This window comes from Dermacentor variabilis, chromosome 1 (assembly GCF_050947875.1).
Source record: "Dermacentor variabilis isolate Ectoservices chromosome 1, ASM5094787v1, whole genome shotgun sequence".
In the NCBI taxonomy this organism is placed as follows: Eukaryota; Metazoa; Arthropoda; class Arachnida; order Ixodida; family Ixodidae; genus Dermacentor; species Dermacentor variabilis.
The window spans coordinates 246,996,184-247,011,913 of NC_134568.1; the positions used below are offsets into that span (position 1 = coordinate 246,996,184).

Here is a 15,730-nt window from a genome sequence, read left to right on the forward strand (position 1 = left end):
ATTATGCTTCGCTCAACTGACCCTGCAGTGGAGTTAGAGCAGTCATCTGCCTTCTGCTGCTGGCATGAGTGTTGTAAACAAACATGCATTAGCGCTCCTGCTCAGCAGCTGTGTGCAGTGCATACCACACCTAGGTGCATACACTGGTCCAAGCAGAACGGACACTCAACATCAAGCTAAATATATCTAATCCTTTCAAAGGGCACTGACAGCCGACGACGGTTTTCCGTCGGTCTCAACTCTTGCACTATCTAGAGGTGATGGCTGCAAGGCCATCGCCTTGAACTGGCAACTCATGATGCCAGCATTGAGAGATGCTTAGTATCTGCCGGGGTGCCGTTTCTGCTGCGCAGAAGCAGGTGCCTTGTGTGCTGCATTGCCAACACATTGTCCCCACTTATTGTTCACACCGTTTCAGGAGCTTGACTGCAAGGCTAAACTTTGCTATCACTTTCAGTCTTTTTCCCTTCTAGCAAAACTGCCAATTTTTTTCTTTTACGACTTGTTACAGATCCTCAGAATTAAAGAAAACCAAAGTGTCCCTGGCAAGCAAGGTGGTAACAAAAACTCACACCTGAGCAAAATTTTATTCCCACTATAGCATGTCACCCACAATAACAATGCAAGCACTGACAGTGTTTTCACAGTGCTTATCTACTTTAAGCACAATTAGGGTACTTGTTTTTTTAGAATTTTTATTCTTGCTTACAGTTTTTGCAACCTAACCCAGTGCTTTTGCATGTTATGTTTTAATGACCTATGATTATTGTGTGGGTTTTGATAGTAAGTTGCAAAATATTTTATGATCGACGGGTTTATTTTTCTTTCAGGATGTCTTGGAAAAGAAGAGATGTCTTCTTGCTAGTCTTCTGCAGTTCAGTCCAATCATTTCGGCGATGAATGAAGTGATAAAGACAAAGCTTCTTGGAGACTAATTTCCCACATATGGAGGCTGCAAGGGCACTCTCTTTGTCAGAAAGTTCTTCTGCAATGTCTGTTTTTTGTGCTATATTTGCAATGTCCCATAAGTTCATGACAAAACAACTGCCATACTTGTCCATTGCAAGGCTTGCATATTGACCCTGAAAAAATGCAAAACAGATGTGAACATGCAGTGACAGCACAGAGTGTGTGCGCCTCTGACATGCCATATTATGAATGACTCATATTTATTTGCATAATGATTGCACCCCCCACATTGGCCACCAAAAATACTTTTTTTCCTTCGAGTAATCCCTGCACTTTCAAAAATTGCTGCAGTGGCTGTCGTCTGCTTGTTCCAGCTGGTATAACTGCACATGGCAGCCCTTGACATTTAGCAATTAGTTTAGCAAACAGAGGGTCTTTAACCCGCAGTGGTTGCAAAGTGGATATGGTGTTGGGCTGCTGAGCACAAGGTCGTGGAGTTGAATCCCGGCCACGGTGGCCGCATTTTGATGGGGGCGAAATGCAAAAACACCCGTGTACTTAGATTTAGGTGCACGTTAAAGAACCCCAGGGGGTCAAAATTTCCGGAGTCCTCCACTACGGCGTGCCTCATAATCAGAAAGTGGTCTTGGCACGTAAAACCCCATAATTTTTTTTTTAGAGGGTCTTTACAGTTCCCACTTGTGTAGAACCTTGCTTTACCTATGTAACAGTCCAAAGTGAAAATATAATTTGGGAACATCTTTCATCTCAGCAATAAACTTGTGGATTATTATTTTACACCATTATTACTGCTGTTTCAAGTTGAAGCTGTTTTGTGGCATTTATGGGTTGTTAAGTCTCTGTATTTCTATTAAGGTGATATAAAATATATAATGCGCATACAGCTGAAAACCTTTATAACACATGTAATGTTTGGAACCATAAATATTTCCCTTATACAGTCACTAGTGCACCACTGCAGCCCCTCAGAAGTGCTTCTCTGAACAATGCCAATTTTTGTGTTCCTCGTACAGGGTGAGATGCTGTTTCTTTTGTAGTGGGCTGTGAAAGAACATTGGGGCACGGAATATTTGGGCATGGAAAGTTGTAACTGAAATGCATTGCACAGGAACCAGTGCTAAATAACACAGCTGTACATGAAATGCATAGAGGCAAAATTATAGAATTACAGGCAGCCTGCTTCCACACAATGTCTTTTCTATGCCTTTGGAAGCTGTTGCACATACAGATGTAGAGTGCAGCATCATCACACCGTTGCAAGACTTTCTTGCAGATGCAGTTGTATGCCTATTTAGTGCAAAAATTCAATGAGTGATAATTTTTCTTGGGCACATGTGTTGGAGCTTAATCAGAACAAGTCACAGTCCCAGGCGAAATTTTTTTTTTTTTAAGAATCCAGTTGAGAAGATGATTGTGTAAGAAAAACAGTTTGAGAGCAAGATTGACATGGTAATTCAGACTGCACATTCTGTGCTTATGTATGCACCTTCTTCAGATAGCTAGTGTTTTGCCTTTTTAAGTATGTGTCTGTCTAAGTATGTTAAAAATAAGTTGGCAAAACATGGATGAGACATGCAATTTATTTTGTTAAAGGGACACTAAAGGCAAACACTAAGTCGACATGGGCTGTTTAAATATCATTCCAGAAACGTCGCAATGCTTGTTTCGTTCTAAGAAAGACTCAGTTTCAGAGAACATTGCACTTGAAGGGTCCGGATACCTTTATGGCCATTCAAATCTCCCACCACCCAATTAGGGAGTGGTGATGTTGCATACGCCACTACTGTCCTTTGCTGTCGTCGGTGAGTAAAATGGCGCCTGACAGATGGCGGTAGGGTTTAGTAGACAAAATGTAAATGTGCAGCCAAGCATGGATAACAGAGCCAAGACAGAGCTGTGGATTTACCATTGCATCTGCTTTTGGTGAAGTTGCGTGGACTGTTCGGGCATCCTGCGACATCACATGGAAGTGGAATTCTCTGCTACTTGCAGTTAGTGCGAGTTTCGCGAGCCAGAAAAATCAGCAGAACTGTGCAATTACGAAACTACTGGAACACGAAAGCGCAGGTGGCACAGAGACGAGTGAAAACTAAACCTTTTGACCGCCCACGCCAATGAGTTCTTTGTTCTAAAAATTAAATAGAACTGGACATGTACAATTTTCTTCCGTCTTACAATCCAATACAATGATGTTTTTATAAAGAGTGGTTGAATACTAGTTACAGAATATAAATGAGGAGTGCCTTCATTATCGGGCAAGTACTTGAACATCCTGGGGGAGTCTCTAATCATGTTGCCTCAATTTCTCGATTACTTAGGCTCTGTTCGTGATAATATTGAAGGTTTAGAGATTCTTGAGCACTAGTGCATCACTCTATCTTGACTTACTATTTGCCTTTAGTGTCCCTTTACGCATACAATTCACTGTAAACTTTTCTTTTTAGCAGTGTTCACAATACACGTAGAAGACAGAAAACTGGCCAGGCCATACTTTCCCCTACATTGTGTGGGTCATTTCATAGTACGGTTGCCTGAATGTACACTGGTATGATCCTAAAGTAACAGATGTAAAAATTAAATGATTAGAAAAGTATAGACAGTGTCAAGATGCAATTTACCCAGAAAATCATAGAATCTTTTTGTTTTATAATTAATAATACAACTTCCAAAATATTTACATTGGTGGTGCTTTAGTAGTCCCAAAGCTCTGTCACAGTTTATACACAGTTCGGCCCATTGGTGGCAAATGTAACTGATCTTGCAATAATTTTTTCATTGAAAAAATATCCTGTATTTCTGTGAATTTCTGTGAAAACAGCATCATACTACTTTTTATACTTTTCAAATGAGTGAATTTGTAATTTTTTTGTAATTTTTGGATCACGTGGTACAGTCACACTCCTAAGCTTGGAGTACATGGGAGCGCATGGCTAATTGTATGCACCGTCTGGCGGCGCGGTGGTGCCTGCTGTCGAGAGTGTTGCAGTGTGAATGGACGTCCATCCTTACTCACTGGCCTGCTCATTTGCTCGCTCCGTGTCAACGAGTGTGCCGTTAACCCTAAATTGCGGCAGCTTCTGCCAATAGTGAACGGTGAAGCAGCGGCGTGGCAGCGATTCCTGATGAATGGCACGTGTTGGCGCAGAGTGAGCAAACGAGCAGGCTAGCGAGTAAGGATGGACACACATGTGTACTGCAACATTCCAACACCCTCGACAGCAGGCATCAGGCCACCACGTGGTGCTGCACATGAAATTTGCCCTGCGCTCCCATGGTCTACAAACTTATGTACATGACTGCACATAAGTAATATGTGCAGATAAGTTTTTTGGAATAAGGCGATTCCTTTAGAAGCATGTCAGTAGTGGTGGATGTCAGAGGACAGATGAGATCAAATTAATAAGCAAGTTGACTAACCACCTAATAAATTTTTTAACTTCACATTTAGGTGGCTCATTGTGAGAGGGAAAATGAAGCCAGCTGCCCACACACACTGTATCTCCATTCGTAATCGGTAAAAATGCCACAGCCCTCAGACCTGTGGCATGATGGAGTGTGGCTCACCAAGCTCGTGAAACCAAAACTTTGAGAATGACAAGCGCATAGCTGTACCCTTGAGCAGACATCACTGGGAATATGAATGAATGTTTGGTTTTTATTGGCGCAAGGGCCAGGTATGGCCAAAGAGCGCCAAGCCAGTGTTGATGAATTCGCAATGTGGTTATGAGTTCAATGAGGTTGATGTGACGTGGCTGTAAAGGGGCCTTAAAAATAGTCGCTCTAGAGTGCGTAAAATCTATCTGTTATAAGATTATGTCGATGATAATGACATGTTCTATGAGCAATAAAATCCATCGTGAGAGAATGATGCATTATAAAAGATATGTGAGATAGTAAAATTACCTGGAGCACTACTGCCTCGCCAGAGCCCTTGAAACACAAGGGCCTGGAGGCATGTGCTATACAGTATGACTATCACAGCGGCATCCTCTCAAGAGAGGAAGCGCTACGAATGTATAGGACTAATAACGTGTAGGACAACATCTCTGAGAAAACCTAGGACACTGTTTGTATTAAAAAGCGGTTCTGGACCGAGAAACATTACAGGATGAAGAGGAATCTGTTGGCGGTATGCTAAGGAAAAATGTCTCCTTATCTCAGATTCGGCTTTCCGACACTCCAGGAGGACGTGGAGCACGGTCAGCCTGTCCCCGCATCTGCCACAGGTTGGAGGGTCATTTCCGGTGCGTAGAAAATTATGGGTGCCAAACGTGTGTCCTATTCTGAGACGACAGAATAGGACATCTGTCCGGCGTGATTTTATTGCAGAAGGCCAGAACCCTAATTGTGGCTTTATTACGTGCAGCTTATTATTTGTTTCCCTGTCCCATAGGCGTTGCCAGTAGTTTCGCAGTTTCGTACGCAAGAAGGGCCTTAGATCTGTGACAGGGACTGCAGCAGTAGGATGAACAGAATACGATGCAATTGATGTGGCCATCTGGTCCGCCAGAACGTTACCTTCGATGCCCCTATGACCCGGCACCCAGCATATGATGACATGCTGGTTACATATGTACGCTTTACATAGGACGGAATATAGTTCATTGATTACTGGATTTTTGTGCTTACAAAATGACATCAATGCCTTCACAGCGCTTAGGGAGTCCGTATATATAACAGATTTTTTGAGTTTTGTTTTCCTTATATGCTTTACAGCCGACAGTAGTGCGTAGGCCTCAGCCGTAAAGATGCTTGTTTCCGGATGCATTACATCAGATACCGAGAAGGATGGGCCGACGGCTGCATAGGACACCCCCTCGCGTGACTTCGATGCGTCTGTGTAGAACTCCGTGCAGGAGTGTTTGTATTGGAGTTCCCGGAAATGCATATGGATTTCAATCTCTGCAGCGTGTTTTGTAACTTGCATGAAAGATATGTCGCATTGTATCATCTGCCACTCCCAAGGAGGCAGCAGCTTAGCTGGAGGCATTAGGCGATGTTTGAGGATTGGGACATCCATTTCAACACTAAGCTCCCTCACACGAAGTGAGAAGGGCTGTCTTACAGAGGAACGATTACGAAAGAGTGTATCATATGTCATATCGTTAAGGGTATTAAAACACGGATGTTCAGGGTTAGAGTGGACTTTCAGGAAATATGTTTGGCTGATGTATGTTCTCTGGAGATGGAGTGACCACTCATTTGATTTGACATACAAACTTTCAATGGGACTTGTTCTGAAAGCGCCAGTGGCCAGTCGAATTCCTAAATGGTGAACCGGATCTAGCATCTTTAGCGCGCTCGGGGCTGCAGAATGGTAAATCACGGCACCGTAGTCCAATCGTGACCGAATGAGGCTTTTGTGAAGATTCATCAAACATTTTCTGTCGCTGCCCCATGTTGTATGGGATAAAAGTTTCAGTAAGTTCATTGTTTTTAAGCATTTCACCTTGAGATACTTTATCTGTGGAATAAATGTCAGTTTAGAGTCAAGTATGATACCTAAGAACTTGTGTTCTTTGTACACAGGGATTTGCTGGCCATACATTTCAATATTGGGATCTGCAACGGGGCCTCTCTTTCTTGAGAAAAGCACACAAGAACTTTTGTTTGGGTTCACTTTAAATCTGTTTTCGTCTGCACATTTAGATACTTTGTTCAAGCCCTGTTGTACTTGCCTCTCACACACTGCAAGGTTGCAGGATTTGAAGCCTATTTGTATATCATCTATGTAAACAGAATAAAAAATGGCTGGTGGTAATGAAGCACGAAGGCTGTTCATTTTCATGATAAAGAGTGTGCAACTAAGCACACCTCCTTGGGGTACACCATTTTCTTGTATGAAAGGTCGCGACAGTACATTGCCGATTTTTCACGTGGAAGGTACGTTTGGACAGATAGCTTTCTATTATGTTTAGCATATTTCCACGGATGCCCATCCCCGACAAGTCTCGCAAGATCCCGTATCGCCACGTCGTGTTGTACGCCTTCTCCATGTCGAGGAATATCGGTAAGAAGAACTGTTTATGTACAAATGCATTGCGGATATTTGCTTCAATGCATACAAGGTGATCAGTTGTGGACCGCCCTTCTCTAAAGCCACACTGATAGGGATCAAGCATATTATTCAGTTCAAGGAAATGTATTAGTCTACGATTAATCATTTTTTCGAATAGCTTACAAAGACAACTTGTTAGAGCTATCGGGCGATAACTTGCCACCAAGGAAGGGTCTTTACCCAGCTTCAAGACGGGAATAACAATAGCTTCCTTCCATGAGGATGGGAGGTATCCGGCAGCCCAGATAGAGTTGAAAAGTGCCAGAAGTGTCATTTGTGTGTCTTCATGCAAGTTTTTAATCATGTCATAGATGATTCTGTCAGCTCCCGGTGCAGAGCTTCTACATGTGCTCAATGCAGCTTTAAGCTCGGCAATATTAAAAGGACGGTTATATGGTTCATCTGGATGGCATTTACGATCAAGTGTCTTAAGTTCAGCTAATTGTTTATATTTGAGGAATGATTTTGTGTAATGTGTGGAGCTTGATACTTGTTCGAAGTGTTCGCCCAGAGCGTTCGCCTGGTCCTCCAAGGTAGTCCCTTGGTCGTCCACTAAGGGCAGAGGGTGGATTTGTTGCCCCTTTATCTTTCGTACGCCATTCCATACTTTGGACTCTTGGGTGTAGGAAGTGATGCCCGAGAGAAACCTCTCCCAGCTAGCCCTCCTTGCCTGTCTCCGTGTGCGCCTTCTTTGTGACTTTGCGAGCTTAAATTCTATGAGATTTTCTGCTGTCGGGGAGCGACGCAGCAAACCCCACGCTTTGTTTTGTTTCTTTCGTGCCAGTCTACACTGTTCATTCCACCAGGGTACCAGTCTTTTACAAGAGAGACCTTGTGTTTGGGGAATGAACATTTCAGCTGCGTCGATTATAAAACAAGTAAAATATGCTACTGCATTGTCTAAGTTGAAATCAGTGATAAAATCTCGTGATAAGTAAGTTGCTTCCTTAAAATCATTCCATTCAGCGGAGACTAGTTTCCATCGGGGTGTATGTAGGGGGCATTCATATTGAGGCGTTGACTTTAACATTACAGGGAAGTGGTCACTTCCATAGGGATCTTTTATTACGTGCCATTGCAAGTCCGGGTAAATTGAAGCCGAGCCAATAGACAGGTCTATTGATGAATATGAATTATTATGAATATTATAATAAGTTGGCTCCTTCTTGTTGAAGAGGCATGCACCGGAGTTCACAAGAAAATTTTCGATGAAACGACCTCTCACGTCACATCGCGAGGACCCCCACATGGTGTGGTGTGCATTAAAATCGCCTGCGAGTATATAAGGGTGCGGAAGCTGGTCAATTAGTTTATAAAAATAACTTTTTTTCCCGATGAAAGTTAGGCGGTATGTATATGCAACATACAGTGATCAATTTATTAAAAAGAATCGCCCGAATTGACACTGCCTCAAGGGGCGTCTCAAGGGCGACCTGGTGACAAGCTACGGACTTGTCTACAACTATTGCTACACCGCCAGACGAGGTATTCACCTCGTTGCGGTCTTTACGGTAGATGGCGTAATGACAAAGAAAGTTTGTTTGTGTGCATTTAAGATGTGTCTCCTGAACACACAGCACCTTTGGGTTATGTTTGTGTAAGAGTTCTTTAATGTCATCGAGGTTGTGCATAAGACCTCTAACGTTCCAGTGTATTATTTGTGTAGCCATATTGTTCGTGTTTTTATGCTGTGTGTCAAGAGGAGTTAAGTTGGAGAGATGACTTATGGAGCCGTTTCAGGCCCCGTGATTATGGTACGGGTTTTGTCTTTTTTGGAGTGGTCGCGAGACTCGCGCTGCTCCCGAAGCGCTGGATGCGCCTTCTGGCTCGGGGTTGTGTCCATCGAGTCCTGGGAGCCGCTGGACTTCCACTCACTAGAGCGGGGTGTTTTCAGGGTAGGCCTTGCCTCGAAAAGCAGAGCCTTGGAGGCCACCAACCCAGAGGTCGATGGGCCCTCCTTAAGAGACGGCGCAGCAGCGCTCGCTACTGTCGCCTGGGGGGCTGAGGACACTGCCGTGGCCACACTCTTTGTGGGCCGGGCTGATGCCCCAGTCTGCTGCGGTGCTGCCCCCCTACGCGCCGCACCAGCATACCCTGCGGTATGGAGGAAAGAAATACGCTTTCGCGCTTCTTGAAAAGAAATGTTCTCCTTGATCTTTAATGTGATGATTTCCTTTTCCTTCTTCCAAGAGGGACATGACCGAGAGTATGCAGGGTGGTCACCCTCGCAGTTTGCGCAGCGGTGTGCCTTGGTACAATTATCGGCAGGGCGTTCGTTTGAAGCGCACTTTGCACATGTGGTACGGCCCCGGCAGCTCTGAGAGCCGTGACCAAATCGCTGGCACTTAAAGCAGCGCCGCGGGTTCGGAATGTAGGGTCTTAGTTTTATTTTCATATAGCCTGTTTCAATATACTCTGGTAAAGTGCTTGTGCAGAATGTCAAAATTAGGTGTTTAGTTGGGATCTCTTTGTCATCCCGCCTGATCTTTATTCTTTGGACATTTGTCACGTGCTGTTCCTTCCAGCCTTCAAGCAGCTCGGTTTCACTCAGATCAAGGAGATCTTGTTCAGATACGACTCCGCGTGTGCTGTTCAAAGAACGATGCGGATTTATCGAGACGGGGGTACTATTAATTTCAACAAGTCCAGATAGATTCTCGTACTGTTTCTTGTCATTAACTTCGAGCAACAGATGACTGCTGGCCATTTTCGTGACCTTGTAGCCGGGACCTAGTTTCTCAGTAAGAGACTTTGCGACAACAAATGGTGATAGGGTTCTTGCTGTTTTATCAGGGTTTCCACAACTTAAGACATGGTACTTTGGATAAATTTCTTTGGTCTGCCCAAAAAGTTTCAGGGAGTCATCGGTGCGCCCTCTCTTGGAAAGAGGGCGATCAGGGAGTCGGGGGAATGATGAAAAAGCCATCAAAATAAATATCACTTCGGTAACTATGCCAGCCGCCCACCACCGAGCCCAACAAGGGGACGCTACGAAGTCCAAAAGCTACGAAGACGCCAGCTGTACATAGTCACTATAACCTAATATACGATACCCAAGGTTGGATAACTACACCAGGTTAACCCTCGCCACCTGGAAGTCTGGAAATAAGAAGAAGCGAAGAGAAGACAGGAAAGATTGAAAGTGAGAGAGAAAGACGAAGATTGAAGAGAAGGACAGGAAAAGGTGACTGCCGATTTCCTCCAGGTGGGTCAGTCTGGAGGTGCCGTCTATGTGAAGCCGAGGCCAAAGAGGTGTGTTGCCTCCACCGGGGGGCCTTAAAGGTCCAAACACCCAGCATCGGCTCAACCGCCAGGATCCTCTTTTCCCCAGACACGGCTAAGCCGCGCACGGCTACACGCGGGAGGTTCCAACCCTCGTGTGCTCGGGTACGTGGTGTCGCAACACACCAAACGCCTGCTGATGCAGACGCCCCTGCGGGGCATCACTGGGAGGTGTCACTGAGCAGCCAAAGCCAGCTATAAAACTTGAGATGGCATAGTAGCAACACAGAGAGCTGGACCTGTTAGTGCATGCTTAATTGGAAAAAGCAGCAACCAACACAGTACACAAAGAAAAAGAACATGACAAGCTCGTATCCTTTTCCTCTGTGTGCCGTGTTCACAACTGTTCTTTTTCTTTCTAATTAAATGATACGGCATGTACTGGCAGCTTCTTTGAAATTTCCCAATTGCAACAATGCGCCTTGTTATGATACTTCAAGACTTCTTAGTAAATTTTTTTAGTTGAGTGGCCAATTTACTTAAACACGCAAAAATTGAGCTTTGAGCACATATCTAGATCTGAAGTTGCAATATGAAATCACTGCCTCTCAGCCCATCCCATTAACATTGACCACAATTTTGCCAAGGCTTGCATGACGTGAAAAAAAAAAGTGTAGGGCCAGTGCAGTGTCGCTTGCTCCGAAGCATTCCGAAACAATATGCTGCCACGCCGAGATTGTGCATGCCTACAGCTGTGAGAGTGCCCCAGCAGAAACTTACACCCTGGAAGTAGCTCCTGGATTCTTCAGTCGGCAGGTTTTGTTAGCAATTCTCTCACTCGTGCAATAAAAACAGCACGATCAAGAGCACACCCGCAGAAAATATACCAAGCTAACTACCAAGACGCACATGCAAGAGCGAAACCATGCATGGTGACGTCATATTTCTGGCTCCTGCAATCACTTCTGGCACTTGCAGTACACAAAAGCATGATGTTCAAGATTAGCTTTCATTATTTTGAGGGAGCTGTCACTGGAGGTGTGGCTTCGTTTTGTCACCTATTAGTGTTGCCCGACTGCTGTATGGTATAACCGTGATATAAAAAATGTAAATACAAATTTTCTAATACACAGAGTACACTAAAATTTTTTGCCAACTTACTGTGGGACACATACAGTTCAACATGTAATGCACAATTCAAGCTTAAAAATTTGGTGTCATGGCCCCTTTCTTTGTGTATTATGCCACCAACAGCTCCTAAGAAAGTTATTTCAAAAACCCTATTTTAATATATTACTCAATGTCTTTGTTGAAACACCCTGTACGCACACAAAGACATCACTAATTATAAGCACAGACAGCGCCAATATATTGAAGGGAACACTAGATTTGTAACCCACAGCAACAGTCTAGTGGCTATGGAGTTGTACTGCAGAGCTCGATGTTGCAAGTCCGATCCTGGCTGCAGCAGCTGCATTTCGATGGGGGAAAAATGCAAAAACGTCTGTGTACTGTTCATTGGGTACACATTAAAGAACCCCAGGTGGTCAAAATTAATCAGAAGTCCACCATTACGGTTTGTCTCATAATCAGATGGTGATTTTGGTATGTAAAACTGCTAAATTTTTTTTGCCAGATTTGTGTAATTTCCTCATTATTATGCTGAAATCAGAAAAGTGGCCCGAAGCATATTCTTCATCACAAGAACAAAGTTGAGAGGTGTCAGAGAGTCAGTATCGAACTCGCATGTCTGCAGGAATCTGAAACTAACTGAAAGCAGATCAAGTGTCCCCTTTCACATTTGGTGCACAGTGCACACAGTGAACGAAGAGTGTTAAAGGCCTCTGAACACAGTATCTATGCAGGGCAATAGAATACCACTTGGTATGGGTGAGGGAATATATCTAGTACAGATAAGAGAGAAAAAAGAAGTTAATCCATTTGTCCACCAAAACTGGTATGATAACCTTGTTAACCCTTTACCCTGAAATATAACACAACAGTAACCAACAGTTAAAAAAAAAAGGAAAGCGACTGCCCGCACTGTAGAAGCTTCATAAAGCACAATGCATCGAGGTTATCAGCAACTGTTATAAGGGCTTGTTGCCCTACAAAAGTCTATATGATATAACAAACAGTATTGTTATCAGTGCAATGGTTAAGTATAATACCGGTTATAATGGGTGATGAAAAGCAGCATAGCAGAAACAGCAAGGACAAACAAGGGAGTTGGAATGCAGGAAAGCAGTGGGGAACAAAGCTGATTATTAGGCACAAAATACCCACCTTAAGCATTCTAATAAGTTCTTCCTTGCTTGTTTTCTTCACATGATCACTTTGCACAAATGCATCCAGTACACGGGAGCCACACGGACAACCGGCGATTGCTTTCAACGCTTGGGAGCCCATATTTAACAGACTTTGTGAAACCTGTAGAAATAAGTAAAATTCAAGAGATATTTTTAGCTGATACATTAGCATAAGGACAAGTAAGAGAAAAAAAAACAAGGTCAGAGACATCAGCATCAACCTTTTCTGTGAGTTTTCATGCATTTCTTTTCTTTTTAAAAGGCAACTCTGGCAACATTTGTTATTTTGTCAGAGAAGTGGTTGTTTCTGATTCATTTGTGCCTCCTGTCCCATGTAAGAAAATTAAATTTACATAAAATGCAGAAATGACAAAGTAAAAACACATGCACACACTAAAACCAAAACATGGTCCTACAGAAAGCTGCTTCTCGTGACACAAGCTGTGACATTAAAACAGGTATGCACTGGAAAGAGTGCAAGTTGTGGGATGCTGACAGCGCAACTTAAATACTTTTTAACGGATTCTCCACAGGTTGCTTTCAGATAAGACCAAACAAAGGTGGCCACTCTAGATATATACCATGCTCAATATTTTTGTATGAATGAGGCCTGCAGTTAATGTGACCTTGAAAAAAAAAAAAAATATCATATTCATTACATTACAGAGTACAAAAGATAAAAGTTGCATTTACACATTCTGCTAGGTTTGCAATGTTTGACAATGCATAACTTGAAATGTGCTCTGACAAGAAATTTGGAACATTTTTAAGGGTCTCTATGCGTAGCGCATTCCAATTCAACAAATCTTGAAGGCTGTCGATTACTTACATCTTTGCTGACGCATAGAGTTGTTGACAAAGTGGGCTTAGACAGTTTTTAACTTTCTATCTCTTAAGTATTAGTATTTTTTAGCTTACTGCGGATGCCCGAAAAAAAAAAAAAAAAAACCACGACATACCTGGTTGCGCGCCGTGATTGCAGTGCTCCCAAACTGTGCGCGTACAAATGAACATAGCATTTAGCAGCACGTGCTGCCGCTTAAAAGGTGACAGGGCAGTGACGAAGGCGTTGGCTGCGTGATTTACGCCAGCGATGTGCTTCCCTCGCGGCGGTTCATGATAGTGATAAGCAGATGCAGTGACAGCACACCCCGCTAAATTCTATGTCGTTCGTTTATGTGCGGAAGGCTTGGGAGCAGTGCAATCACGATATGCAAGTAGGCATGTCATGTGGTGTTTTTGTATTTCGTGGGCATCCCACAGTAAGCTGAAAAATACAAATACTTAATAGGTAGAAAGTCAGAAACTGTTTATTCGGACGTTTTGCAAACCGCTCTGCAACTTTCTAATTGGAATTTTTTTTCCTAGTTTTGTTGCTTCAGAAGTTGGTTAATTAATCTTGACCAATGATCTAATTAGGCAAAAAATATAGCATGACACACTACATACAAAAGTGAGCAACAAGCATTTCGTCGCATTGTCTTAGAGTGCATCGGCATATTTTTAAACTCTGGTTAAAGTTAGCTGAAACACCCTGTAGATCTTCATCATCTTAGCACCAAACCATAACTTCGGTTGCCAACATATGGAGAAAAGAAAGCTTGACACCTGATGAAATGGCGCTGCTTAGACCTAAGCTATTATTAAAAGTTTGTTACTGGCTCGTGCAGTAATGGGCGGCAAGCCATCTTGAAAAACCTGCCATTAATATGTTCCTACAAGTGGCTCATCAGCGATTGGTCCTGATCTTCAGACCATCATGTGCATGACTTGGTCTGAAGGCTGTAGGAGCGGTGTTTGGATCCACATATGCCCAGCTGGCAACTACCACAACCATGTATACCAAGTTCATCTGTGCACTTACTATATGATTGCACAGAGTCACTAGCAGACTGCAAAGAACATCAATTCCTTTCGGCAAATATGTTGCACTATTTGTTACCTGCCACTGAATGCAGCATTGCTATATTTATGTAACTCATTATAAGCAAAGTGAACTCCAATGTCAACTTTGCTAATAACCAATCAAACATTTGATTGTTTTCACTATGGGACCTGCTCCTGTACAATATCATACCCACCTTTGTACATGCATTTTACCAGAATAAACTTCAAACTTCAAATCTTTCGATCTGGTTCTCCAGCCTGTTCATCAGCCTTGTATGCATATCGAAAAATGTGAAGCACAAATTTTAAAGGGACACTAAAGTGAAACAATGAATAAGTTTAGGCTGATGAAGTAGTGTTTGAAAACTCTGTTGTCGGTGATTTCGCAATGACAGGTTGATTACTAAAAGTGAAAATGAAGATCACAGTTTCATTATTCAAATTTTGCGCCGCTACCTGCACGCCTGTACGTCTGCGTGACGTCACAAATTTCAAAGTAATTTTTTGCAATCAGGTGGGGTTGGCTCAGTAAAAATTCCCAAAACTTGCCACACTCAGTCTTTTGCTCAGTCAACAGTCAACGTCAGACTTTCCTGAGTCCCTAGGGGCTGCGAAAACGTCCGAAAAAATCGGGCACTCCAAAAAAAAAAAAAATAAATGCATGCCTTTTACTGCCCCCAAGAGCTCAAATCGCCACAGGCACGTTCGAAATAACTCTGAAGGCCTGCCAGTACACTGATTAGGCGTATCGGTGCTCGTACTGTGATAGGAGCCGACGGGTACACGCGCGTATAATTAAGAAATACATACCGTGTCCCGTGACAATTGCCTCTTACCACTCTTGGTATGCTTCACCGCAATACTTCGCGTATGCTTCAACGCGTAACATTGGTGTATTGAGGCAAAGCTTACTTTCGGAAACCGGTATTATGCAACGCGTCGTGCTTTCCGAACTTCGAAGCCATTGGCGAGTATTGCAAAGGCGGATTGCTAACAGCGGCACCGAACAGCAAGAAGCTTGGTAGCGAACGTTGAAGTTGTTAGGCCTAGCGTTGCCGTCCGATTTTCCGGACAAAAGTCCGGAAAATCGGACGGCGAAGGGTTGTTGCGATCAAAATTTCAAACGTTCTTATACATTGATTCTATGGGGTACCGTGGTGGTGCCGCGAAGGCGTCAGAATTATCAGGCATGTCCAAAAATCGGGCGTCCGGAAAATCCGTCGTTGACTAACCCTACTGAAAACATTACATTGCCGTGAAAACGCGAAAATGCCACACTTTTGCGCAGTTGGCGCAAATGGCACTTGAGTAACAATAAAATTCA

General features: G+C 43.3%; 1 protein-coding gene across 1 annotated transcript in view; it reads right to left on the minus strand.

The window, feature by feature from the left end:
* Window positions 1–798: 798 nt before the first annotated feature.
* LOC142560555 (nucleolar protein 9) overlaps window positions 799–15,730 on the minus strand; it is an 80,798-nt gene continuing 65,866 nt past the window's right edge. The window contains exons 10-11 of the mRNA XM_075672759.1: window positions 12,497–12,640; window positions 799–1,082 (exon numbers count right to left, since the gene is read on the minus strand). Coding sequence (XP_075528874.1) covers window positions 816–1,082; window positions 12,497–12,640 — 411 coding nt within the window. The 3' untranslated portion in view covers window positions 799–815. The remainder of the gene's footprint in view (window positions 1,083–12,496; window positions 12,641–15,730) is intronic.